At 48.9% G+C, this 27602-nt stretch overlaps 1 protein-coding gene across 10 annotated transcripts in view; it reads left to right on the top strand.

Moving 5' to 3' along the window:
• GATAD2A (GATA zinc finger domain containing 2A) overlaps window positions 1-27602 on the top strand; it is a 67367-nt gene that overhangs the window by 37509 nt on the left and 2256 nt on the right. For 5 of the 10 annotated variants that reach the window (XM_053299858.1, XM_053299859.1, XM_053299867.1 and 2 more), the window contains 9 exons: window positions 7412-7689; window positions 18538-18667; window positions 19364-19495; window positions 19930-20022; window positions 20397-20528; window positions 22306-22473; window positions 24381-24663; window positions 26005-26297; window positions 26405-26588. In XM_053299858.1, the coding sequence (XP_053155833.1) occupies window positions 7412-7689; window positions 18538-18667; window positions 19364-19495; window positions 19930-20022; window positions 20397-20528; window positions 22306-22473; window positions 24381-24663; window positions 26005-26297; window positions 26405-26588 (1693 nt within the window). Of the gene's footprint in view, window positions 1-4042; window positions 4185-7411; window positions 7690-18537; window positions 18668-19363; window positions 19496-19929; window positions 20023-20396; window positions 20529-22305; window positions 22474-24380; window positions 24664-26004; window positions 26298-26404; window positions 26589-27602 lie in introns of all 10 variants that reach the window. The other 5 variants (XM_053299863.1, XM_053299864.1, XM_053299862.1 and 2 more) reach the window with 2 other exon arrangements.

Here is a 27602-nt window from a genome sequence, read left to right as displayed (position 1 = left end):
CATGCGGGGTCTAATACCTCTTAGAAATCACTTCCTGCCATCCCCGTCATGACCCGGGAGTGGAGCCCAGGCGGCAGCAAGCTCAGGTCTCAAAGTGCAGGGTCACCGTGTGAAGGGGGTGGGCTGCTCTCCCCTGCACCCACCCCAATCGGTGTCCCCAGTGGAGGCATCCCCATCACTCAGCCTCTGGGAACCTAAAGCGTGTTCCTTGTGCATGTCGGTGTGGGGCGGGCGGTCTTTCCTCTCCAGCCTGACGCTGGGCCCTTCCTGAGCGAGGCCCCACGTAGGGTGAGCACATGGTGTATGCCTAGTGGTGCGCTGCATCCCCTTCCAAAAAGAGAAATTACATTTTGCTAGCATTAAAGAGATTGCTTTTTGATAACAAAATAACCCTGTCCCCCCATTTCCCCCCCCCCACCGCCAAAAAAAACTTTTTTCCCTTTTCCCTTTCTTCATCCTACCCTGTGTCTTTTAAATTAAGAATAAAGAGGAAGAGAGAGAGGAGAGAAGCATGGTGAGGTGGGGAATCCTCACCTATAATTTTCTCCCTTCTTTGCAAACAGGGCAGGGCTTCCTAGCAGCCCCAAAGCTGTGGTTTAAGCTGCTGTTTTGCTGAGCTGGGTCGTGCCTGTGACTGACAGGCAGGCAGTGAAGGGGGAGTGTGGCACATGAAGGGTTAAGGTCTGCCATTTTGTTATGTAACACCCTTAATGGACATATCAGTGAATGGCATGAAGATGGCAGGGTTTAACCCTTTGTGGACTGCAGTCCAGGGTCTCTCAGCAGTTGCCTCTGAAGTGGTGGGTGTGTGTGTTTCTTTTTTTTTAATTATACAAGTTGAGGGTTTAAAAAAAAGAAAAAAGACTGCTTCCACCCCAGCCAGACTTTTTAAAGTGGGTCATGTTAATGATTTGTTTTTGTTTTTTTTTGGGGGGGGGAATCTGTATACCTGACCTGTTTACTAGGGTAATTACATTATTATTATTGACTTATTTCTCGGTGTTTCCTTAAAAAGCAAGCACAGAAACAGAGCAGTTTCCAAAATTTAATACAGAACTAAACAAATGAAGCCACAGGTCACAGGTTTATAACTCTGGAAAAGTTTCTAAAAGTTTTTAAGAGACCTGCTTTAATCAAGTAATAAAGACAGGTTGGGGTGGTGGGGGGTTGGTTTGCTTTTTAAAGGCCAACATTGATTGCAAACAATTACATGCTTTGGGAGGGGTATAGTAATCTGTTGGGATATTTTTTTAAAGCATTACCCCTGCAGTGCATCAGCATTGTAAGAGCAGCTGGCGGTGTTAGGGAATAAGGGAAAGGTAGGATTTTCTCTTCCAGGTTACCTTAGCTGCTCAGGATGAAAACTTTTATTATTCTGATGTTGCACAGTTGTGTGTTTTGTGTTACTCGCTGCCTTCCCCACACTGTTTTGTGTTTTGCCTGTCCAAAGGAAGAAACATTCAGCCTTTTTGTAAGTAGCTGGTGTTTCCCTTAGGAACAGACTAATTTTTCATTGAATTCTCGATCCTGTATTAAACAATCCTTTACCCTCTAGGCTTCTTTTGCCTGTCCAAAGGCACCAGTGTGTTAGCCCCTTAGGAGACCAACATCCTTAAGTAGACTACTTCAGTTTATATTTCTGTAGATAGCACCATATCCACATACATGGTGCTTTCCATAGTCCCTGCCGCTCGGAGTTTACAGTCTAGAATTTGGCATAGGAAGACAGCTGAGGAAGGGGAGAGAAATGCAGACAGAGGTAAACACAGGGAGAATAGACAACTTCAGTTATGCCTAGGGGCCTAGTTACAGTAGGGAATGGTTGTGCAGAAGCCTTCATGGGAAAAGTCAGTTTTGAGGAGTGGCTGGAAGGAAAGCAGAGAGATAGAACTGCAGGGTTGTTCCAGGTGCAAATTCCTTCCTCTGAAAAGCTTGGGAGGCAATGTACATGGCTCTTTCCCCACTTCCCTGCATTATCCTCACAACAGCTCTGTGAGGTAGTTCAGACTAAAAGAGAGCAATTGGCCCAAAGTCTCCCAGTGAGCTTCAGGGCTGAACAGGGACTCGAACCCAAGCCCGCTGAGTCCTTGTGAAGCCTTCTCAGTGCTGTGCCACACTGGCATGCTCATGGACTTACATGACTCCATTGCATTAAATTAACTCAGTTCTGCAGACAAAAGCATTGAGGCCAGTTTCATTCCCCCGCACCAGCCCCCGATGCCAACTCATTCATCAAATCAGGCTGCACTTCGTCTACCAACAATAAGGGAGGTGCAAACTTCTGCTCAGAGCAGGGTCTTCACGATCAGGCCCCCGAACTGCGGAACAATCGGCCCCTTCAGGTACAAGCTTGCAGCTTTCTGGCCGCTAGGAAGGCTCACAAGACGCCCCTGTCTTAGCCGGGCCCAGGGATGGGCCATGAATGTTGAAAGCCGGTGGATCCCGGCCGGCCGCCCGCACAGGTTTCCTAACACCTGTGTTTTGAATTCATTCCTTGTTTTGTACACAGCCTCATTTTGTTGTTTGAAGGGGCATTTTCTCTGCTCGAAGCAACTTTGAGCTGGCAAAAAGTGAAGCAGCCTGCAAAAGATTGCAAATTACCTCTGAATCGCAGGGAGCTGGGGATATGTGTATATATGTGTGTGTGAGAGAGAAAGCAGCTTGCCTTTGTGGCTGAAGTGAGACTTAGATGGGGACTTTGTGGTGCCCTGTCTTTTAGATGCTTCCCAGAGGCATCTGGTGGGCCACTGTGTGAAACAGGATGCTGGACTGGATGGGCCTCCTTGGGCCTGATCCAGCAAGGTGTTCTTATGTAGGCACTGAGCTGCATTAGTTGTACTAGATGCCCCTTTCTCCTTTTCTCGTGTAAGTGTACATGAGCAGTATTACTAGTATTTCTCTTTCTCCCCCCCCCCCCACTTTGCAGATATTTTGGGGAGGGGGTGAGGGAAGGAAGTGTTAAAGACTATCTTGTGGAGGGACTATAGCTCAATGGTAGAGCATCTGCTTGCTTTGCATGCAGAAGGTCCCAGGTTCAGTCGCTGGTAGCATCTCCAGGTAGGGCTGGGAAATACTCCTGCCTGAAGAGCTGCTGCCAGTCAGTGTAGACAATACTGAGCTAGATTGATCAAGGGCTGGAATCAGTAGAAGGCAGCTTTGTATATTTGGAGAAGACTCTCATAGCTCAGTGGTAGAGCCCCTACCTTTTGCAGAGAAGGTCCCAGATTCAGTCTGCAGGTAGGGCTGGGAAAGACCCTGTTCAGGAGAGAGACTTCTGGACAGCATAGACAGTGCTGAGCTAGATGAACCAAGGGTCTGACTCTGTAAAGGTAAAGTGTGCCCTCAAGTCGATTTCGACTCCTGGCACCCGCAGAGCCCTGTGGTTGTCTTTGGTAGAATACAGGAGGGTTTACCATTGCCTCTTCCCATGCAGTATGAGATGATGCCTTTCAGCATCTTCCTATATTGCAGCTGCCCGATATAGTACCAGCGGGGATTCAAACTGGCAACCTTCTGCTTGTTAGTCAAGCATTTCCCCTCTGCGACACTTACTCTGTACAAGGTAGTAATGCCATTTCAAAAGATAGAGAGATGTCTAATTGATCAGAAGCCTTTTTATCAACAAAAAGCTACCCTTGACTGGACAAGGTTTTGTGTGTGTGTGTGAGACCTTTGAAATACAAGCCCTTAGAAAAACCATGGGCAGCATCCCCATCTCTGAAGAGGCATGCCGCTTTCACGCAAAGGCGATGCATCTCCTGAGATGGCAGCTGACGCACCACATATTGTCTGTAACTTTACAATGCTTCCCCCTCTTCCTGTTAATCTTTACTTGTATTCACAATAAATAGATCTAATAAATTTGCACAGTTGGCTGAAGTTTCTTGAACTGAGTAACTTCTGTAAGTTGCTTTTGATACAACAGTGGGGGCCCCTTTGGAAATGTTGGTGTCGACCTGATTCTTTCCATGTGTCTTAAACTGTAACTCACTTCTGTTTTTGTGTGTGTTGTGTGTTTTGTGTTCTATAACTTTCCCTGCAGTGGCTAAAGAAAGCGGTGGTTGTCCCGCTGGGAACTCCCTTCTCTTTGCCTGTCTTCCAAGCAGGAGGTGGCTCAGTCAGTATGTGATAGAATTCTGTCACTGACATCCATGTTGGAAAAGACACTGCCTGAATTATACCAGGTTTGTCTTCTTTCTTTCTTTTTTTTTTAAAGGGGAAAGGGCAGGGTCATTGCATTCTGGGCTGTTTGTCTTCCTGTCTTTACAGAGGGCTGTGAAAGGGTATGTGTTTCCTCACTGACCTGAAAGACATGGAGATAATAAAACTGAACAGGAGTGTTGCATGTTGCACATTGCGTTATTACATGTTGCTCTTTGCCCATCCTCTAAGGAGGTAAAAGCAGCATAGATGGTTCCCTGCCCTGTATTTTATCCTCACAACAACCCTGTGAAGTAGGCTCGGCTGGGGGAAGAACACAACTGGCCTAAGGATCCCCCCCCCCCGCATCAGCTTCATGGCTGAGACAGGATTAGAACCCTGGACCTAGTCCATCATTCTAACCTCAGCATCCCACTTTTGCTCTTGGTGGTGTTAATGTCCGATCGCCTATCAAGAATGGTCTGCAGGTAGCTGGGCAGGGAAGCTTCCACAAGTTGTGGGCTTTCTTTGTTTCTTGGCCTACGGGTACTTCTTGGCAGAGAAGCTTTTAGTAGAAACCTTTTTTTAAAGGCTTGCTTGCAAAGTATTGGAATCGATTTGGAGATCGGCTGCGTGCTTGTTCACACAAGACGTTTGCCCCTCCCCTGCTGTGGGTTGTGATCATCTGTAGAAACACATTTCTGAAGATGGTGTCAGAAAGCTACATTGTCTGGTCACCTGGGATGAGTAAAGCTCGCCTCTGGGTGACCAGGCAGGGAGGAGGATATCTTGGAGGCTGTTGGCTGCGTCAGAGCTCAGCAAGGGTCCGGCTCCAGGCAGCCTGCTTTGGGGGTCTTGGGAGAGGAGGCAGCGGGCTGACAGCCTGAGCAGGCTAGCAGCAGGTGTGTGGTCTATAACCGAGTGCAGGGAGGCAGGCACTGGAGCCTGGCTGGTGGGAGACCCCGTTTGGGTCTTGTGCTGTTGTGTCCCAAATAACATGGATGTTACGCAGCTGCTGTCAGGTATGCCACTCCTGGTTGCTATCCTCCGGTTTCTTTGCATGTCAGAACTGCTTGCTAATAAAGTTGCACGGAGCAGTGGTTGTCCCAGGTAGGGAGAGGTGACAGGCAGCCCCGAGGCCAAATCCGATTCCTTGAGACATCTCCTCTGGCTCTCTGCTCAGGACCTATGAAGTGCTGCAGTAGCCTTTTGTCCAACTTTCTGGGCACTTTCGCCCTTTGTGATCTGGTGTGAACAGGGGCTTTGGCAAAGGTGGGGGGGGGGGTCCCATGCCTCTTGCATGTAGAAGACTCGGACTTTTGTAGGACCTGCTTCCACGGGGTGGGGGTGTTTAGTTTGAGAGGCTTCTTGAGCAAGAGAGTCCGTAGCTCAGAGACATAGCTCCCGTCTTGGGTGCAAAAGGTCCTGGGTTCGTTTCCAGTTTAAAGGCTCAGAGGCGATGGGAAAAGCGTGTCTCTGCTTGAGTCCCTGGAGAGCCTATTCTGGTGAGCACAGACAATATTAACGAATGGCCTGATTTAGTATAAGGCAGGACTTGACAAATCCCAAGCACCAGGGAGCCATGGCACCTAGAAATTCAGCCATAGCACCTACACAGAGCCCAACAGTTTTATCAAGGGTCCATTTTCTGTCTCCTAGATCTTTGTGTTGGCTCCTAGATCCAAAGAAAGGAAATTCAGGGCTCGGTATAAGGCAACTACAGATGCTCCTGTAGAATTGTGCAGCTCACAGGTGGTTATCCAGAGAACACTTAAGAACCGAGGCTTCCTCTTGGGTCAGGAAGCAATTTCCTAGTCCCTGGGGTCTTCAAATGTCATGCTCAAAGTTCCCTCTTTCGTCCTTATTTTTGTGGGCAGGCCACCTTCCCGAGTGCCAGAGTACTGGTGGTTGGCACAGAGAACGTGCTCCCCTCACTTTTCATTGAGGGCATTAAAACTTTGTGCCGCAGGATAGTCTCTACGATCCCCCGAAGTTTAGAGAGACGCTGTTTAGCCATGGGTCTCGAAATGGAGGGCATCCTGTAGACAGTGGATTTGGCCGGCCTCCTCCGATATTTGGGGCTTTCTCTCACAAGCTGTGGGGTGTTTCACGGAATCCCAGGAAGCCCATTTTCCCTTCCTATTTTTAACTTTGGTGGTTATACCGAGAGAGTTGAGTTATCTTGGCCAGTTTTCTGTTTCCTTTGTCCTCTGGTCCTAGGCTTAGTTTCCTCTCCCTAAACCTCTTTTGCCAAAGAGGCGGTGGCAGTACTGGAGCAAGCGTGGCCCTGTGGCTGTCACGCACGCTGCCCCTTTAAGAGCGCCAAGGGATGCTCTGCCTCCTTTCCCGGGACTTGTGCTGTGGAATGCCAGCTGCAGGCAGCCCCTTCGATGATGCCGCTCGCTTGCCGTGTCTCCGCGAGGGTTAACACTTAGCTTGTTGTCTCGAACCAGTTCAGACCGGTTTTCTGGAAAGTGCTTTGTCTCTCCCACTGAATCCTGGGAACAGGGTCATGTGTAGACCCAGTGATGTCATGGGATCACCAACTGACTCAGCTCTTTTCTCCCCCATCAGATGTGTCTGTCTGTGTTTGTCTGTCTTGCAGGTACCGGGCCGAAAGCAGCCAGGCTGAAAAGAAAACCCTCCCCCCAAAGAACAAACTTTTAAAAAGCCCCTTCCCCCCACTCTAAAAGTCACCCCGGGATCCAGGTGCTCTTGAAGGAGTTTGAAGCACTTCCTGTGCAACGGGGCAGACAGGGAGCCTTGTTCGTTAAGGAAATATCTACACTCGGTGACTCTCTTGCAGTGGCCTCTGAGAGCCTCCAAGCTGTTCTGGCAGGCAAGGGGAGAAGAAGTCAGAAGGGCCCATCCTGGCTTTCGAGCCCATGAGGGGCTTGAAACTTGCCATCAAAAGGGACAGGTGCCCGGAAATGTTCAGACAAGATTTTGAGAGAAGCACATTCCAGTGTGCTTGTTTTAAAAAACAATAAAATGCACAAGTAGTTCTTGGTCAACACCCAGACTTTCTATGGTGAGGTTCTTGGTGTTTGTGTGTCACCTTTCCAACAGTGTGTTTCCTTTTTGATCCTGCGTTGAAGTTGATGTGGAAGTTTAGCTCCATCTTGACTAGTACTCAAAACAGTTTCTGTTGTGTTGAATGCAACACGTGCTGGGGGCTAGAACAGACTTGGCTTTTAAAAAGTATTAATATTCTATGATGCACGGTGCCCGTGTTACTTCTCTCCTCTCCCCCACTCCTTTAATTTTCCAGAGCACCATAATGACTGAAGAAGCTTGCAGGACACGAAGTCAGAAGCGAGCACTTGAGCGAGAGATCACGCAGAACGACGTGGACAGTAAAAAGATGAAGCTGGACAAAGGACTTTTGGGGGGGCCCGAGGCAAATGCCGAGGGTGCGGACCTTAAGATAAAGACTGATTCTGGATCCAGGAGAGTCCAAGGATTATTGAAAGGCGGGGAGATGAAAGCCACAATCAAACTGGAGGTGCCGACGGGAGACGAACCAGTGGACATGAGCACCTCAAAAAGGTAGGAGGTAGTAATGCCTAAGAGGCGGCTGTTGGGTGGCTTACGCCTTCCTAATCAATGGGCGGCGGGTAGGGTGGGGTGGCTGGAGCTATGGCTTCATAAGCTGCAAGAGAACTCTTTGCCACGTGATGTGTTGGCGGCTGTTGACTTCAATAGTTTTAAGAATGGGCTAGAGAAAGTCCCTGCTATAAATCAGATCATGAAGGTCTGTCTTGTTTAGTATTTTGTTTCTTGGTGTGCATATTCCATTTCGTTATGGTTGAAACCCATTAATGGACCCACCTCCATGTCAGTGGCGGTGAGGCAGTATAGCTGAATGAAGCTTCCGTGTTCAGAAGCAGTCTCTCAGATACCAGAAGCTAGGGAGAAATGGGATCGGCTATCATCAGGGGTCAATAAATGTTGGCTCCGTTCACTAGCCAGACAAAAAATTTTTTACTCGTCGAGCTACGTTGATACATTACTCTTCAGGATTTGTTCGTCAGGCCTCCTTTTTCACTCATCACGGACAAGTAGACTAGTGGATTTCCTGAGCTCTGGCTGTCATTTTGTGCTTTCTGCTTGCGAGCTGCTATAGAGTATTAGAATTGGGAGGGTTCTGGGAGGTCTTCTAGTCCTACCCCCTGTACACTGCAGAGATCTGCTGCAGCACCCCTGATGGATGCCTGGCCAGCCTCTGTTTGAAAAACTCCAGTGACGGTAAGCCCACCACTGCACAAAGCAGACTGTCCCAGCAGATCTTACAGCCAGGAAATTCCTCCCAGTGTCTGCTTCCTTGTAACGTCACCCCATTGGTGGCAGCAGAAGACGTAAGAAAAGCCCTGCTGGATCAGGCAAAAGGTGCACCTGGGCCAGCCTCCTGCTTCCTGCAGTGGCCACCAGGTGAAATCCCACAAGGTGGGGAGCAAAGAGGGCACACACTACTCCCACCACCCCTGTTGAGGTTCCCTAGAGCCTGGTGTTCAGGGGCATGCCCTCTCTGGGCCTGATGGTCTTGGTGGCTGCACATTTCCAAGACAGCTCCATCTGTCCACTGGGCGGCCATTCAGATATTTGAAGACCGCCACCAGATTCCCCGTCCGTCTTCTGTTCTTCAGGCAAAACATGCCAAGCAGCTCCGTTGACCATGACTCATAGAAGTTGACTTCTAGTGGTATGTGGCTAGCTACTTTTGGAGACTGGACTAGCTGGCCCCTACATTCTGCATGGACGTTCTTGTGCAGGTTTACTGGACACAATCTGTTGAAATGTCCCCTCTTAACTGAGCAAAGAGGCACCTTCCAAAGTGATGATGCTCTTATATTTAGCAGTGGGGAGCAATTTGCCCTTATTTGTTGTTTTCTTTGTAAACCGCTTTGCAAACGTTTGTTGAAAAGCAGTATATAAGTAGTAGTAAATATCTCCTGTGCCAGCCCTGAAAATATTGCTATGGGACTCGGGCGCAAGAAACAGGAGCAATTTTGCACATTCCTCCAACTTTTGCCTAAACTTTGCAGAACTCCTGGAAATAACCGCTGGCTGTGGAGGCCAGCCAAAATCTATAGGACCCTCCCTCCACCCTGAGTGGCATCATCCCCAGAGCAAACAAGGGGGAAGTGCAGCAACACATTAATTTCCCAAACTGACCCCTTTTTGGAGGAATAATGGAGAAGTCCGCCCAGCCTCAGCAGAGAGCCATTAATGGCAAAGCAGTTAGAGGTGTTTTAAGCGACACTTCCTAGTTCCTCTAAATGTGTGTGATTTCTGTGGAAGTGGGTTTTTCGGCACCCAGGGGTAGGGAGGGAGTCTCATTTCCTCCTCACTCCATCCAACACTCCTGTGAAGTATGTCACTCCAGATGTTATCCGGAGCTGTCCGCTGGGACCATATCATACCTGTTTTGAAAAAGCTGCGTTGGCTGCCAGTCTGTTTCCAGGTCCAATTCAGGATGCTGGTTTGGACCTTAACAGTTTGGGCCCTGGATACCTGAGGGACTGCCTGCTCCCAAGGGTTTCTGCCAGCTCGGTGAGGTCACCAGCCAGGGGGCCCTGCTCCATGAGCCGACAATGAGGGAGGCGTGCCTTTCGTGCATGTGGGACAGGGCCTTCTCAGTTATTGCCCCCAGATTTTGGTATGCTCTCCCAGTGGGCATTCCCTCCCCAGTCTCCATCAGTTTTTAGAAAGCAAGTAAAGTCTTGGCTTTTTACCCAGGCTTTTATATGAGCGTTTTGCTGCTGCTTTCTATCTTAACGGGTATATTGTACATGGTTTTTTTAAAAGACTTTTTAATTAGATTTGTATTTTTATATTCCAGTTTAATTTTTATTGTGCAGTTTTTATGGTTTTATATGGTTTTAAATGTATTGTAAACCACCTTGAGATAATTTTAATGAAAGTTGTAAAAAAACAACAACAAATAAATTAAAATAAAGTGAGTTAGGCTAGGAGAGAGGTACTGTCCCACAGAAATCCCTCAGGTGTGTGACACTTGACAACCCGATTCCCTATGCCGTGCTGATTTTCAAATAATCTCCTTGGTTTGGGAACGAGAAGCATCGGCTAACCTGCTCTTCTAGGAGGGCAGGTTATGCTGATGAATTGGTTACCCCCACCCCACCCTGCAGCGATGGCACCACACAATTTTAGCCTGTGCAGGATGTTCCTCTGACTACTTGGAAGGGAGGGAGGTGGTGTGTGTGTTTGTGTGTCTTTAAACTTATCATGCAGGAGGAACTCTTTCTCACTGTTACACATAAGCTTCCCTGCCATCTTGATAGGCCACGTGTTTGGGTGGTTGTTGTTTTTAATGTGGGTACTCATGCCATTTTGATTGTAAGCTATTCAGGGCAGGGGTTTGGACTTCATGAAGTGCTGTGCTGTGCAAGTTGATGGCGCGCTGTGAGTACTGGGCAGGGTATCTGGGTTCCTCAGCCTCACAATCCCAGCTTGCATTAGAAAAAGCAAAACAAAACCTCAAGGTTCTAGTCCTTATGGTGGACGTATGTTTGAAAGAGGTGTGGGCAGTTTCTAGTAGAATCCCATGGGGCTGATAACTATTTACAGCAGCAGGGAAAGATGACACTTCCCTCACAAATAACTTATTTTCGCCAAACCAGAATAAAGTTATGCAGAATAAGAGAATACTAGCTGGGCCAGGCGCAGAGCATCTGCACCTCTAGTTCTTGATCCTTCATTCTTAGCCCTCCCCGCTCCAATGTTTTTTTCTCTGCCCAGGCAGCTGCTTTTTCTGCCCCCACCACTTTCTTGACCCCCCGCCACAGTTTTCTTCGCCCCCACCGCCACTTTCTCTTCACACACCCTGCCGCCGCTTTCTCACTTTCCCCAGTGCCGCTCTCTCCCCCATCCATCCATTTCTGTCTATTCGCTCCCCCCGCCCCGCCCCCCAGCAGCGCACTCACAAACTCTCGTGAGAACTGTCACACATGGGATTAGCGACAGGTACGTTTTGTGTATATAAAGATGCCATATTAGCATAATTTATGCTTGTTGCAGAATTTGGATTTCCTGGTGCGGAGTTTATTAATAATGATATTTAATTTTATTTATTTATTTATTTATTTTATTGTTAAATTTATATACCGCCTTTCATTAAAACAATCCCAAGGCAGTTTACAGCAGAATTTAAAACAAGATTATAAAAATGACACAATTAAAATATAAGCTAAAAATATAAACCAAATCTGATTAAAAATTTAAAACACAAGCATAAAAACAGTACAAAATATAAAGAGCAGCAGCAGGATTTAACATGCTTTCTACAAGCTGTGATGGAGACTGAGGAGTGAATAACCACTGAGAGAGCATTCCAGAGTCTGGGGGCAGCCACAGAGAAGGCCCTGTCCTGCGTGCACGACAACCGAGCCTCCCTCATTGTCGGCACCCGGAGCAGAGCCCCCTCAGATGACCTCGTCAAGCGGGCAGCAACCCTTGGGAGCAGGCGGTCCCTTAGGTATCCTGGGCCCAAACCGTTAAGGGCTTTAAAGGTCAAAACCAGCACCTAGAATTGGACCAGGAAACAAACTGGTAGCCAGTGCAACTCTTTCAGAACGAGTGTGATATGCTCCCACTGGGCAGCTCCAGATAAAACCCTAGCTGCTGCATTTTGCACTAGCTGAAGTTTCTGGATAGTCTTCAAGGGCAGCCCCACATAGAGAGCGTTACAGTAATCCAGCCGTGACGTGACTAAGGCATGGGTAACTGGCCAGATCTGCCTTCTTGAGAAAGGGACGCAGCTGGCGCACTAGCCGAAGCCGTGCAAAGGCACCCCTGGCCACCGCCTCCACCTAAGCTTCCAAAAGCAGAGCCGGGTCCAGTAATACCCCCAAGCTGTGTACTTGCTCCTTCAAGGGGAGTGCAACCCCATCCAGAACCGGTGAAATCTCCTCATCCCGATTGACTCTCCTACTGACCAACATGACCTCCGTCTTGCCTGGATTCAATCTCAGTTTATTAGCCCACATCCAAGCCATCACGGCCTCCAATCCCTGATTCAGGACATCCACTGCCTCCCTAGGATCAGGTGACAAGGAGAGATAGAGCTGAGTGTCATCCGCATATTGCTGACAACTCAGTCCAAGTCCCCGAATGACCTCTCCCAGCGGTTTCATGTAGATATTAAATAGCATGGGGGACAAGACCAAACCCTGCAGGAACCCACAGGCCAATGGCCATGGAGCCGAGCAGTGGTCCCCCAGCACCACCTTCTGGACCATCCCCCCCAAAAAGGAGTTGAACTTCTGCAACACAGTACCTCCATCTAGTCCAGCATCCTGTTTCGCACAGTGGCCCACCAGATGCCGCTGGAAGCCACAGGCAGGAGTTGAGGGCAGGCCCTCTCTCCTGCTCTTACTCCCCTGCAACTGGTACTCAGAGACATCCTGCCTTGGGAGGCTGGAGGTGGCTTACAGCCCTCTGACAGTAGCCATTGACAGACCTCTCCTCCATGAAGTGATCCAAACCCCTCTTCAAGCCATCCAGGTGGTTGGCTGTCACCACTTCTCATGGCAGAGAATTCCACAAGTTGATTATGCATTGTGTGAAAAAGTACCTCTGTTTGCTGGTCCTAGATTTCCCGGTAATCAATTTTATGGGGTGACCCCTGAGTCTAGTGTTACGTGAGAGGGAGAAGAATTTCTCTCCACTTTCTCCAGTCCATGCATGATTTTATAGACCTCTATCATGTCTCCCCGCAATCATGTCGTCTTTTTTCTAAACTAAAAGGCCCCAGGTGTTGTAGCCTTGCCTTGTAAGGAAGGTGCTCTAGCCCTTGATCATCTTGGTTGCCCTCTTCTGCACCTTTTCCAGTTCTACAATGTCCTTTTTCAAATGTGGTGACCAGAATTGTACACAGTATTCCAGGTGTGGCCGCATCATAGTTTTGTATAAGGGCAGTATAATCTTAGCCGTTTTCTTTTCAGTCCCCTTCCTAATGATCCCTAGCATGGAATTGGCCTTTTTCACAGCTGCCGCACATTGAGTCGACACTTCCAATGAGCTGTCCACCACGACCCCAAGATCCCTCTCCTGGTCAGTCACCGACAGCTCAGATCCTGTCATCCTATATTTGAAGTTGGAGTGTTTTGTCCCATTATGCATCATTTTACACTTGTCAACATTACCACATCTGCCATTTTGTCGCCCACTCCCCCAATTTGGAGAGATCCTTTCGGAGCTCCACACAATTGATTTTGGATTTCACTACCCAAAAGAGAACATAAGAACAGCCCCGCTGGATCAGGCCCAAGGCACATCTAGTCCAGCATCCTGTTTCACACAGTGGCCCACCAGATGCCGCTGGAAGCCACAGACAGGAGTTGAGGGCGTGCCCTCTCTCCTGCCATTACTCCCCCACAACTGGTACTCAGAAGCATCCTGCCTTTGAGGCTGGAGCCGGCCCACAGTCCTCCAACTAGTAGCCATTGATAGACCTCTCCTCCATGAAGTCATCCAAACCCCTCTTAAAGCCATCCAGGTTGTTGGCTGTCACCACATCCTGTGGCATAGAATTCCACAAGTGGATCACGCGTTGTGTGAAAAAGTACTTCCGTTTGTTGGTCCTAGACCTCCTGGCAATCAATTTCATGGAGTGACCCCTGGTTCTAGTGTTGTGTGGGAGGGAAAAGAATTTCTCTCTCTCCACTTTCTCCACACCATGCATGATTTGATAGACCTCTATCATGTCTCCCCGCAGTCGTCTTTTTTCTCAACTAAAAAGCCCCAGGTGTTGTAGTCTTGCCTCATAAGAAAGGTGCTCTAGGCCCCTGATCATCTTGGTTGCCCTCTTCTGTACCTTCTCCAGTTCAACAATGTCCTTTTTAAGATGTGGTGACCAGAATTGTACGCAGTACTCCAAGTGTGGTCACACCATAGTTTTGTATAAGGGCATTATAATGTTAGCCGTTTTATTTTCAATCCCCTTTCTAATGATCCCTAGCATGGAATTGGCCTTTTTCACAGCTGCCGCACATTGAGTCGACACTTTCAACGAGCTGTCCACCACAACCCCAAGATCCCTCTCCTGGTCCGTCACCGACAGCTCGGATCCCATCAGCGTATACTTGAAGTTGGAGTATTTCATCCCAATGTGCATCACTTTACACTTGCCAGCATTAACCACATCTGCCATTTTGTTGACCACTCCCCCAGTTTGGAGAGATCATTTTGGAGCTCCTCACAATCCGTTTGAGATTTCACTACCCGGAAGAGTTTGGTATCATCTGCAAATTTGGCCACCTCGCTGCTTACCCCTGCTTCTAGATCATTTATGAATAAATTAAAAAGCACCGGTCCCAGTACAGATCCCTGGGGGACCCCACTTCTTACTTCCCTCCATTGTGAAAACTCTCCATTTATACCTACCCTCTGTTTCCTGTCCTTCAACCAGGAGAGACTGGGAGCAGGAAGACCTGGATTCAAATTACCACTCAACCATGAAGTTGTGTGGGTGTCCTTTGGCCTGCCATTCTCTCTCAGCCTAGCCTTCCCCACAGGGAGATTGTGAGGATTAAAGGGGATATCCTATGTACTTCTTGCAAAGGAAGGGACAGATATAAATATGAAGGACTATAAAGACTCTCCGTCTTCACAACATTCCTGCAAGGTAGGCCTGTGTTGTAGACATATTGCAGATGGGGGTGAGATGGAATGTCTCCCTCTTAAGAAATGTTGGGAAGCCCGCTGCATTGCTTTCACCCCAGAGAACAAGTGGCATAGCCCTACCAAAACTGCACATGTTGCGTTTAACACCCCTGAAGGGTTCTTTCTAATCCAGCATCCTCTTTCCTACACTGGCCAGCTAGATGTCCTGTCACCTCACAAGCAGGCCTAGATGGCAAGGTATTGCCTTTCTGCTGTTTATCTCTAACGCTCTGATATTGAGGTAGACTGCCTGTGAACATGGAGGTTCTTGTCATTGGTGATAGCCACACATAGATACCCCCCAGTAGTTGTCTTGCTGGATACTCCATCTAGTTTCTGAGGGTGCGGGGGTGGGCAGCCAGTAGAAGTCAACAGCCCTCTCTCACTGTGTATCCCCAGCAACTGGTATCTAGAGAGAGACTGCCTCTGAAAATGGATGCTCTATATGGCTGTAATGGCTATTCATATCCAGTAGCTGTTGCTGGTGTCTCTTGCGTTTCTTTTTAGATTGTGAGCCCTTTGGTGACAGGGGTCCATCTTTATTTATTTATTTTTATTTCTCTACGTATACCACTCTTGGAACTTCTGTTGAAAAGAGGTGTATAAATATTTATAGTAGCAGTAGCCTTTGATAGGCAAATTCACAGAAGATAGGCCTTGTCCCATTTTAAAAGCAGGAACCATTGCTACTCCTTGTGACAGCAGGTTCCACAGATTTAATTCGGCATTGTGTGAAGGATATTCTCTCTCTCTCTCTCTCTCTCTCTCTCTCTCTCTCTCTCTCTCTCTCTCTCTGTCCTTTCTGATTCTGCCTCTAATCTAATTTCATTGGGCGGTCCTGAGTTCTAATTCTTCTGAGAGAGGGAGGAAAAAGTCTCTCTCTCTCTCTCTCTCTCTCTCTCTCTCTCTCTCTCTCTCTCTCTCTCTCTCTCTCTCTCTCTCTCCAGTGTTTAGAGGTTTTATTTCTAAGCAAGCATGCTTGGAATTACTTGTTGAAGAAGTTCCTGCCAACCTAGAGTGCTGCTTTGAAGGGTGGCCGCAAAACCTGTGTACACGTGGATATTTTCTCTCTCTCTCTCTCTCGTTTTAATAAACTTCCTTTTTAAAAATCTGATTCCGAGCACATGGTTCTGTGCACTTGCTCCTGCAGAATGCGGTGAAGCAGCTGATTTCTGAGAAAGTTGCATCCAGGTTCTCCCTTCCTTGGGCTACCCACCTGGAGCTCCAACCCACTCCATTTTCTGACGGTACCTGTCTCCTCCCTCCTCCCTCCCGCCCCCCACTTCACAAAATGAAAGCGATGGATGTGTCACGAAAACCAGTTCCAACCGGCTGGTTGCCATAGCTTTTCGAAGGCATGGGAAGGGATGGTTAAAAAGGTCACGTGACCAGGACACGGGGGGGGGGGAGGCTACCTCCGTGCTCATGTGACTTTGGGGGGGAGTGGCTTTGTTAGCATACAGGAAGTTGGCTGTTGATGATGCTGTTGTGGTGATTGATTAGGGTGTGGGAGATGAAAGGGACACCCTCCTCTTCGGCCAGAGTGACTTGATATTTTGTGAGTGCGTGCTTGGTACATGAGGAGTTAAAACTCAGGGACCTTTTCCAGCAAACATGATGGTTTGGGATCCATTCCACCCTTCCTGGACTCGAAGGTGTTAAACATCTTTATTAGGCTGCAAAAATGCAGGGTGGGTAGAGTGGTAACTTTTTTTCAGAGAACGGTAACTAATCATCTTGGAAGTGGGGTGGTTCTGAATTTGCCTGTCGAGCAGTTGCCACAGATGCACTGTTCTCTGTTGACGGAGTGGGTGATCTGGCACACCCTGGAGGAAAAGTCATGGCCCAGAAGATAAAGACAGGATAATCCTCTCCTTAGCCAGGGCTTGGTGCCGCAGAAGTCTGAGCTTTGGTTTGAGTTCAGTGAGACCTGAAAATAAAGAATCTCCTGTCCAAAGTTCCTTGCTTTGTACCAAGACCTGGATGTTTCAGGATTGCAGCAGTGGGTTTGAAATTTTGCCAAGGACATGGAAATTTAAAAATCTGAAACTGAAGCAAAGGACCTGGAACGGGCCGTCGCCCGGGGTAGAGCCCCTGCTTTGCCTGCAGAAAGCCCCAGGTTCAATCCTTGGCATCTCTCCCTGTATGGCTGGGAAAGACCAGTCTCAGACCCTGGAGAGATGCTGCCAGTTAGTCTGTACTGTGCTCGATGGACCAGAGGTCTGACTTGGTCTGAGGTTCCTCTCCCAACGCCTCCTTAGCCGAATGTTATCAGTGAGGCAGCACTGAATGCTCCCAAACTCTGCTGCGAACCACTTGCCAGCAAATCTGGTTGGCTTTTGACATGTCTTTGGAGCTGGAAATTGGCTAGTGTATTGGGAGGGGCGTGTGGCTGGGAAGCTGGCCAGCTGAGGCATGTCTGATACGTACTGCATGCTGGAGATTTATACCCTCCGTCAGAAATGCCACCCATCGAAACCAGCTGGAAGGCATTTCGTATCGAAAGCTCTGTGTGTGGGGTGGGGTAGCAGGCAGGGGATCGTGGCGTGGGGTGTTGATGTTCAAAGGTGCTCTGATTCACTTGCCTGAGATCAGAATGGCTGGACCCCAGTTGGTTCATCTCTGAAACTTTTTTGCGGTGGCTGCCTTTTTTCCTTCGTGTGCTTGCAGGAAGAGGTGGTGTTGAGAGTGGTGGTTCTTCCAGGTGATTGAGCCACACCTCTGGAACAGTTTTAAAGAGGGGGGGGGAGGGAAATGACCCCCTTTTCACCCCTGTCCCCTTTTTGGGCTCAGTGCTGAACCTCTCTTTCCAGGTTCAGACACTGCTTTGCTTGTGTTAGAGCGCCCTCTAGAGACTCCTTCAGGTAGGGCGGCATTCAAGCCAGCTCTCCTTAGGACAACATGTGTAGAGCTTTCCCATGGAATGGAAGATGCGAGTGGCTTCTTTTCCAGGGGCCGATCCACCCTTTAAGCACGTGGTAAACGCTATCTGGGATGGTCTAGCCGCAGAATGGAGATGGGCCTCCAGCATCTGGGACTGGCATTCTGCCTCTGCATGTTTGGCTGCTATGGCTAGTAGCCACTGTTCCTCCAGAAATGGGTTTTTCTCGTTAAAAGAAATCTGAAGTCTGCAACCCTGGTCAGTCCTTGTGGCTTTTGGAAAGATTCTGCAGAGGGTTCGCTTGCTAATTGCTTTTAGCTCGGTAGCGCCCATTTTTGCCGCTCGTTTTCTGGAAACGTGAGAGTCCTACCACTTTCCCCCTGCCGTAGCACAGTGGGGAGTTGTTTTGCTGCTCTGGGTCTTATATCCTTGCCTTGGTTTTTATTTCACTGTTTGTTTTACTTTTGTTAGCCACTTTGAGTTGTTTAAATGAAAAGCGAGAGCTAACTTGAAAGGGGCGGGGGGAAATCACTGTACATGCTTTATCCTGGCTTTTCTAGTCACAGGACCTTTGCAGGGCTCTCAGCTCCCAAGCACTAGGACTCTATTTACTCCCTGTTGGCTTTTGAGATCTTATCAGAACAAGAAACCTGAAAGCTCATATTCTTGAGAAACTTTATTTCTGTATCCTGCAGCATTCAGACAGGCTTGAAAGAAAACACTGACATGTGTGTATTGGTGCGGGCGGAGCAGGGGGGGCTTCTCTGTTATAACAATACCTTTTCTAAAAACAGCCCTGCAATGTGTGTATTTTTGGGTGGTGTCTGCAGTGACCCAAAGCGAGAGAGGAGAGTTCCTTCGCCTGATGTCATAGTGCTATCGGACAATGAGCCCTCAAGCCCTAGAATGAACGGGTTGACGAAAATTGCATTAAAAGAGACCAGCGCGGAGGTGCTGATGGTGAGTCTGAGGCCAGGGCATTGCAAGCCACTACAACCCAGAGGCTTCTACTTCTTGGTTGCCTTCAGATCTGTGGGCCGAGCCAGCAGCTGTGGCCTTGATCAAATTCCTTGCCTCCCTCTGATCAATCTATTGCCAAGTCACAATGCTTTGTCCTGGATAGCCCTGTAAAAACCTCCCCCCCCCCGCCCCCGGCCGGTAGCAGAAACTCTGGTTGTGCTCCGGTCATCCCCTGCCTTGACTTCTGCAACTTCTTTGGCCTTTCATCCCATCCTTGTTGTACCTTGCTCCTTTTGCCTCTTTCCCGGATTTCTTGCCTCTCCCATAGCTCAAGCCACCTGGTGGTATCCCTTCTCCAATCCCTTCGCTGGCTTCCCATGCCCACTCTTGGCTCTTGTCTCTCCACAGCGTTGGCTCCTCAGATCCTTCCCCCTTTAATTCCAGTTCTATCCTGTGACCTCTGTCCTCCCATCCCCCTGAGCTGCTGCTGCTTCTCCCTTACGAGGCCCTTCCTCCCGTTCTGCCCCTTAGGCTCATAACTCCTTCCCAGAGACCCATAGGTCGCCAACTCCATCTCTCTGTCCCTTCAACTCCTTCCTCGGTGCTCACCACTTCCATACATCTGCTGAGGTTCATCGTCCTGGACTGAAACAAAACTCTCTCTCTCTCCCACCCCCCCCCACCCCGGCCTCTCAGAAAAGCAGCCAGGAAGAACGGGAGCGAATAATCAAGCAGCTGATGGATGAGCTGCGGCTAGAAGAAGCCAAACTGGTGCTGTTGAAGAAACTACGGCAGAGTCAGATACAGAAAGAGACAACAGCTCAAAAGGTACCGTGGCCTCTGAACTGCTTTCCAGGCCTTTGGTATCCCCTGGGTCCTCCCGCAGTACCCTCTCCAGACACTGCCTTGTGGGTTCTGGTGAAGTTTGGGGGAGGGCCCACTTGCTTCCGAACTCTGTGGCCCCTGTTTGGCCATCCCGTTTCTCACCCTGGGGACACAAGAGGCCTACCTTCCTGCTCAGCTTCCAGGTGGCTGCATCAGGGGGTTTCCAGCTGTGCTCTGCTAGGCATAATTTCTAGATTATGGATTATGTTTCTGTTTAAAAAAAAAAAACCCTAGAGGAAAATAGGAGAGTGAGAGAGAAAGCAGCGTGTAAGAAATGTTCAGGAGCATCTTTTATTGTCCAGTCTAATTGTCCTGTAATGCTTCTCTTTCCTTCTCCCCTCTCCCCCCCCCCCCCGCACCCTGTCTGGATCCCATAGCCTGCTGGTTCCTCAGGAAATGCAGTGGCAACCCCTCCCCCCTTAGTGCGAGGGACACAGAACATTGCCTCCAGCAAGTCTGCCCTCCTTCAGGTTAGTATGGGGGGGGGGGGGCTTTGATGAGGTTTCTTGCCCTGTTCTGGGTTCACCAGGGACCTGGAAGTGAAGGGGGTGTGCACGCATGCCCATGTGTTGGGGGAATCAGAGGGGTGTAGCATGCTCTCCACAATTCTTCAGAAGTCCACCCCAAGGAGGTGTCTGTAACTGAAAACTAGCCCCAGTGCTCATACCTAGCTCTCGCTGGCTCTAAATCAATAGATGATCCCACTTGAGCAAGACATTCCCTCTTGTGGATAGCATCATGCCAGGTGGTTCCTACCTTTGTGAAACCAAAATGACTCCCCAGCTTTCTGCTCTTACAGAACCAACTGCCTCCTTTTTTTTTTCTTTTCTTCCAATCCCCACAGAACTCTTCTTCGCGTATTTCCGGGACTGTTATACCTCCCCCGTTGATCCGGGGAGGGCAGCAGGCCTCCTCGAAGCTGGGCTCTCAGCAGAACACGCAGATAGTAATGCCGCCTCTGGTCAGAGGAGCGCAGGTGAGTTGCTTGCCACGCCTCTTGTGGCTCTGCACACCTGCCCCCTGCTCGCTCACTGGCTTCCTCCCCGCTCCTCCGTGAAGAACTTGAACAGGTGGCGAGGAAGATGGGTGAGGTTCTGAGCTTGCTTCCCGGACTAAGCAAGGCCTGCCTTTCGGGACTGTGCGTTAGTAGAATATCTTTGTGGAGGGGGAGCCACTGCCTATCAGAGGTGAAAGGGCAAATGCATGTTTTTTGGTAACACATAATTTCCAGCCATGCTGCTCTTAGAGAGCCCGATGCAATGCAGATGTTCTCCCTGCAGGTCTGTGCACTCCCTTCTTCCCCCCTCTCCTCCATGTAAATTCCCTCCCTTTTCACCGTTAACCATAGCATATCGTTTTGTCTGCACCAAGGTTGATGCTAACCACGGTTAGCTTTTGAACCAGGGTTTGCAACAAACATTTAAGCTGCTTCAGAACTCTTTTCCATCCTCCAAGCCACAATCTGAAGATGTTCTTGCTCCTCTTGTCTGCAAAGCACCAACACTGAATGTAGGGTAGCCCTGACAAACATCTGAATTTGCCTTCTAAGAAGACTCGGGTGCAGTCAGCTAGTTAGTACTAGCCCAGTACTAAAACTGCTGGCAGCTCTTGGACAGAAGTCTTGCTCAGGACTGAACCCGGAACCTTCTGCATTCAGGACCAGCACGTGCTTGCTCTCCCATGAGGTCAAAGCCAGGCCTTCAGTTGGTATGAAACCACAGGAAGGTATTTTCTCCTGAGTCAGACCACTGACCAAGTCATCATCATCATCTTTATTGGTTAGCCACCCCATAACAAATTGTTCTTTGGGTTGCTCACAACTCAACATTAAAAAACATTCAATAAAAACACACATAAAACACAACAAACTAATCACAACACATAACAAAAAAAAATACAAAGTACAATACAAAACATTTTTAGATAGGTTTTTTTAAATCAATTTTTTAAAAACTGAGTGAATGGATTTGTAGCACTACTTCTATCTGGCAACAGCTCTCCAGGCAGGAATTTCTCCTAGCCTCACTGCCTCAGAGAGTGAACCAGAGAGGAGAGCTGGTCTCGGAGAGAAGAGCTGGTCTTGTGGTGACTTGTCCCCTTAGCTAAGCAGGATCCACCCTGGTTGCATATGAATGGGAGACCAAGTGTGAGCACTGTAAGATACTCCCCTCAAGGGATGGAGCCACTCTGGGAAGAGCATCTAGGTTCCAAGTTCCCTCCCTGGCAGCATCTCCAAGATCAGGCTGAGAGAGATTCCTGCCTGCAACCTGGGAGAAGCTGCTGCCAGTCTGGGAAGACAATACTGAGCTAGATGGACCAAGGGTCTGACTCAGTATTTGGCAGCTTCCTCTGTTCCTAACCTGGGATCTTCTGTGCCCCGTCCACTATGAGCCTGCCTTTGATTGGTGTCCATGTCCAGGCAGGCAGAATGCTGTGCAATGGGTAACCTTGGAAGGGGAGAGGAGGGGGCCGGGAGAAGGTGTGAGCCTGCAGGACACTCCTGGTCACAGCAGCGTTAGGTCAAACTGTGAAACTGAAGCCCCTGGCTTTTGTGCTACTGTGTGTTCTCTGCAATGCTAATCCTGTTGCTCTCTCCTCTCTCTTTTGGTCCCTTCTGCATTGCTCCCATTGCATCATTTCTCCTCTCTTGCCTTCTTCACCTCCTTCCTTGTCATCTCTTTCCATGACTTCCCTCTGGCCACCCTGTCCTCCCACGGATCCATCTGTATCAGCCCATTTCTGTGTCTCCTCAGCAAATCCACAACATCCGCCAACACTCCAGCTCGGGGCCGCCTCCGCTGCTCCTTGCCCCACGGGCGTCCGTCCCCAGCGTGCAGATACAGGGTCAGCGGATCATACAGCAGGGCCTCATCCGTGTCGCCAATGTCCCCAACGCGAGCTTGCTGGTCAACATCCCACAGGTGAGGTTGCAAAGAAGGGCGTGTCCCCATGATCCACCCACCCCAGACAGCAAACAAGATGCTGACTACCTAAGGAAGGGCCTAGAGCTCTTGCTGCCAAGGAGGTTGGCTGCTGTGCCTCTGTATGAGTCTCTGCTCTTCACTTTGCTTCTTTCCGATTGGCAAAAAGAGAAAATCTTCAAACATGCATTGACTATCGGAATGTGTTGCAAGGAATCCAAAATGCCCAAGATTCATCATATTTATTATTTATGTATTTATTAGAGTTATATACCTCCCTTCCAAAATGGCTCAGGCCATATTTATATTCCGCCTCATATGTGCATCTGTAGGTGGTGTACATAATTTAAAACATGACACACATAAAACAGTAGAAACAAAACAATTTCACAGAATAAAAAGAACAATCTTATGGGATAAAAACAATTAAAACAGTTTACAATTAATTTCAGTTAAAAGCCTGAGAAAACAGATGTATCTTGAGGTCTTCCTAAAAGCAAACAGAGAAGGAGATGCTCTTATTTTGACAGGGAGCATATTCCAAAGTCCTGGGGCAGCCACAGAGAAGGCCTGGTCCCAGATTGCCACCAAATGATCTGGTGGCAACCATAACTGGACCTCTGCAGATGCTCTTAATAGGCAACAGGGTTTATGACAAAGAAGGCACTCTTTTAAACACCCTGGACCCTAGCCGTCGAGAGCTTTATAGTTAATAACCAGCACTTTGTATTTTGCTCAGAAACATCAGAAACAATGCAGTTCTTTTAAAATCGGTATTATATGGTCCCTTTGGTTGTCCCAGAAATCAGTCTGGCTGCTGCATTCTGTACCAATTGTCATTTCCAGACTACATACAAAGGCAGCTCCATGTAGAGTGAATTACAGTAGTGAAGCCTGGAGGTTACCAGCATATGTACTACTGTTTTAAAGTCATTTTCCTCCAGAAATGGGTGTAGCTGACACATCGGCTGAAGATAAGTCAGTCGTTTTTGTTTCAGTCATTGACCAGAAGCATTATCACACACACAGCAGAACGTAATTTACATAAAATATAACAGAATTTAGCCACTGAGATGGTGTACTTATAACTAAAATTTGACAATAAAATTTTTAAGAGAGATTAGAACTGGGGCCAGCGGCTAACATGCCAAAATTCCTCGGTGGTACTGCTCAGGAATGTCACCTTAAGTGGCGCAGCAGGGAAATGCTTGACTAACAAGCAGAAGGTTGCCGGTTTGAATCCCTGCTGGTACTATATTGGGCAGCAGAGATATAGGCAGATGCTGCAAGGCACCATCTCATACTGTGCGGGAGATGGCCATGGTCAACCCCTCCTGCATTCTACCAAAGACAGCCATAGGGCTCTGTGGTCACCAGGCATCGAAACTGACTCGATGGCACACTTCACCTTTACCTATGTAACTAATGAACATGGAATAATGTAGAACTGCATTCAAATGTACTGGTGATAAGAGTGTTTCATATTGATATTGCAACTATGGTTCAGGAGCCATGAAATGCAGTTCCTTAGGAGACTCATTTTATGTTCCAGTCCTGTCACTTCTTAAAAATTGTAACGAGACATGTTTTGTTTTTGTTGTTTTTTTAAACCACTTATTTCTGCCAGACCTTCAGGAATTCACTGGAATTGATTAGAAGCTTTTGTTTCATTGCTCTGAATTTGTACGTTCAATTGTTTCAAACTTTGAAAATGTTTAAGCAGCATCTCTGACTTGCCCTGGGGTGTGCCTTTAGTTCAAGGCCAAAAGGTGAGCCTTGCATCCTTCCAATCTGGAGGGCGTGTACAGCTCACTCATTCAGAGACTCAAGAGTCGGGCTTCCTCTGAGGGTAGCTAATTTGAACCTTCCTCTGCATGCTCCATGCCTTCATTCTCCCTCATCCCCAGGCCTCCCCAACTTCGCTCAAAGGTACGGCCGTGACGTCTGCCCAGGCCAACGCAGCCACCACGACCAGTGGTGCGGCCATCGTCAACTCCAACGACTCACCAGCCAGTCGGCAAGCGGCCGCCAAGCTCGCGCTGCGGAAGCAGCTGGAGAAGACACTGTTGGAGATCCCTCCTCCCAAGCCACCAGCTCCCGAAATGAACTTCCTGCCAAGCGCAGCCAATAACGAGTTCATTTACCTGGTTGGCTTGGAGGAGGTGGTGCAGAATCTACTAGAAGCTCAAGGTGAGGGTGGGGTGAATGCTGATTTGGCTCCTCTTAAAAGATGTGCTACTTCTGGTATGTGCTTAAAAAAACAGTTACAGTTCCTCACCAAGAGGAGCTGGGCTCCGTGACCTACATATATTATGCAGCTGGACCAGGTTTACAAACGTATTTTGCATGATGATTTTCTTCTGGCTTCTCTAGTCATAGGGCAGCTGTCAATGCAGACACTGAGGTGCAGTCTGTCTCCCAGCTTGGCAACTAGGAATCTTATTCTTTCACCCCTTTGGCTTCCAGGATTGTAGTAGTCATTACTCAGAGTACTAGAAACTTGGTTTTTTAAAAATGCAAAATGAAAGCTGAGGTTCTCAGGAAGCTGAATTCCATGCCCAGTACCACTTTGGTCTACCCCTGCTAACTGGACAAAGAGGCACCTTTTACCGTGGTGATTCTCTTTATTTAGCAGGGGGAGAGCAACTGGCCCTCTCCATCCATCCCCAGCACAGGACCTTCAGTAACTGTTGCTGGTGTCTATCTTATGTTTTTTTTTTCCCCGATCGTGAGCCCTTTGGAGACAGGGATCCATCTTATTTATTTGTTATTTCTCTGTGTAAACCGCTTTGGAAACATTTGTTGAAAGGTGGTATATAAATATTTGCTGTTGTTGTTGTTTGGTCTCTTGGAATCGTGGCATCTCTACAGCCCAGTCTACAGCCTCTGAGGCTCAGTGGAGCACCTAAGGCCCCAGGTTTTATCTCTGGTGTCTCCAGCAGGCCTGTGAAAGTCTGCTGTCTGAGACGATGAAGAATGTCTGGCAGTCGGTCGCCATACTGAGTTAGATGGGTTGAGGGTCTGACTCAAAAGGAGTTGGCTTCTAATGCTTTGAGGGCTCATAACTCAGTGCAGCTCTGCATGCAGCGGGGCATAGGTTTAGCCCAGACAGCCTGTCCACATAGAGCCGAGACAGACCCATCTTAGACACTGAAGAAGCATTGCCAGTCAGCATAACCAGTAACGGAGCTAGATGGACCAGAGGTCTGCCTCCATATAAGGCAGCTTCATGCTGCCTTCCCACCACACAACATGTGACAGTGACGATGAATATTTATATACTGCATTTTGAGAAGTTCCCAAAGTGGTTTATATAGAGAAATAAAGATGGGTCCCTGTCCCCAAAGGGCTCCCAGTCTAAAAAGAATAATACTGAAGTCCATCCTTGCCTCCTTCACTCTGTTGCTTGCACACACACATACACACCGCTCTCTTTCCTTACAAACTCCGGTGTTTAAGCCCTTTCAGGCCAGGGAAGCTGCATTACTTGCCAGGGCTCCAGAGTGAGATTTCCCCCCATGTCTCCTGCAGGCAAAGTTCCCCTGACGCCCTCTTCACAGGAGCCCTACACTTGCGTCCAATGCAAGACGGACTTCACCTGCCGCTGGAGGGAGGAGAAGGGTGGCTCCATCATGTGTGAGACCTGCATGTCCTCCAACCAGAAAAAGGCGCTGAAGGCTGAGCACACCAGCCGGCTGAAAGCCGCCTTCGTCAAGGCCCTGCAGCAGGAGCAGGAAATCGAGCAGCGGATATTGCAGCAGGCGGCTTCTCCGGTTCCGACCAAGCCAGACCAGATCGCCCAGCCGCATCACTCACTGAAGCAGGTGGGTGGGAGCTGGAGACCTCTGGGGGCTGGGCAAGGGAGGCCGGCGTGGGCTGCTCTCCCAGGTCCTTGCTCACGGACTCTCCTCTCTCCCTCCGGGCTCCCCAGGCCTCCAGCCAGCTGCCCCGAAGTGCCAGCACCCCCCGGGGAGTCTTGCATGCATTTAGCCCGTCGCCCAAGTTGCAGAACGCGTCCGGTGTGTCCGTGCTTGGTGGCAGGCAAGGTAAGCGTGCTCAGAGACCCATCGGCAAAGGAGGTGCTTACACTTGGAAGAAGACTCCCGTCAATGCAGGTAGACGACTCGCTCTCGAGCCCTCTTGTCTTAACGCTGCTGGCCGGCCTCCCTTGTCCGGCCAGCGCTAGCTGTTTGTTTATTTTTATGCGAGAATCTGAATCTCTCTTTTCTGGATTAAAAAGGTCTGTCTTCTGTTTCCTCTTGCTCCCTTCTGGTGCATCTGCTTTTGCGAAGCATTGTGGGTATTCCAAGCACGCCACGCTACACTTTTGGGTATTGGAGAATCCCAGCTACCGCTTGTGGGCGCGCTCTGTCTCTCTGAGTGGTCTCCTTGGCACTCGACTTTGAAAACAATTTCCTGGATTGTATGTGTGTTTTACTTGGGTTGCTTTAAACCGATTAGCGCAAACCTATACATGTTTACTCAAGATGGGTCTGTCGCCCAGTGGCTGAGCCCCTGCTCTGTATGCCAGAGATGCCTGGTTCAATCCTTGGCAGCATCTCCAGGTAGAGCCGAGAAAGACACTCTTTGGAAGCCCAGGAGAGCTGCTGCCACTCAGGGCAGACAGTACTAAGCTAGATGGACCGATGCTCTGACTTGGTAGGTGACGGCAGCTTAGGGGGTTGAGGCCTTTACTCAGTAGCAGAGCTCTTGCTTTGCACCCAAAAGGTCCTCGATTCAATCCTTGGCAGCATCTTCAGGTAGGGCTGGGAAAGACACCATCTGGAAACTCCAGAGAGGTGCTGCCAGTCAGTGCAGGAAATACTGAGCTAGATGGACCAAAGACAGCTTCCCCCTAACTTCGTCTAAAGGAGCTCTGCGCCTAAAAGGAAATTCCACTGGGTTCAATGGGCCTTACTTCCTAGTAAGTGTGTTCAGGATTATGGCCTTAATTTTCACAGGAAGCAAACAAGTGAGCCGGGGGGGGGGGGAGTGGTGGGGAAAGGCATTATCTCCTTCTAACTTGTTGCTTTGAAATGTGGACCGCAGAGCAGTATCATTTAGCTGCTGTTCTGCAGCCAGGATTTAAAGGCAACTAAATCACGCCAGCACAGGCTGAGGGTTTTGGG

This window comes from Hemicordylus capensis, chromosome 2 (genome assembly GCF_027244095.1).
Source record: "Hemicordylus capensis ecotype Gifberg chromosome 2, rHemCap1.1.pri, whole genome shotgun sequence".
Classification (NCBI taxonomy): domain Eukaryota; kingdom Metazoa; phylum Chordata; class Lepidosauria; order Squamata; family Cordylidae; genus Hemicordylus; species Hemicordylus capensis.
The sequence above is the reverse complement of the archived record's forward strand: the minus strand, read 5'-3'. Positions and strand labels throughout refer to the sequence as shown.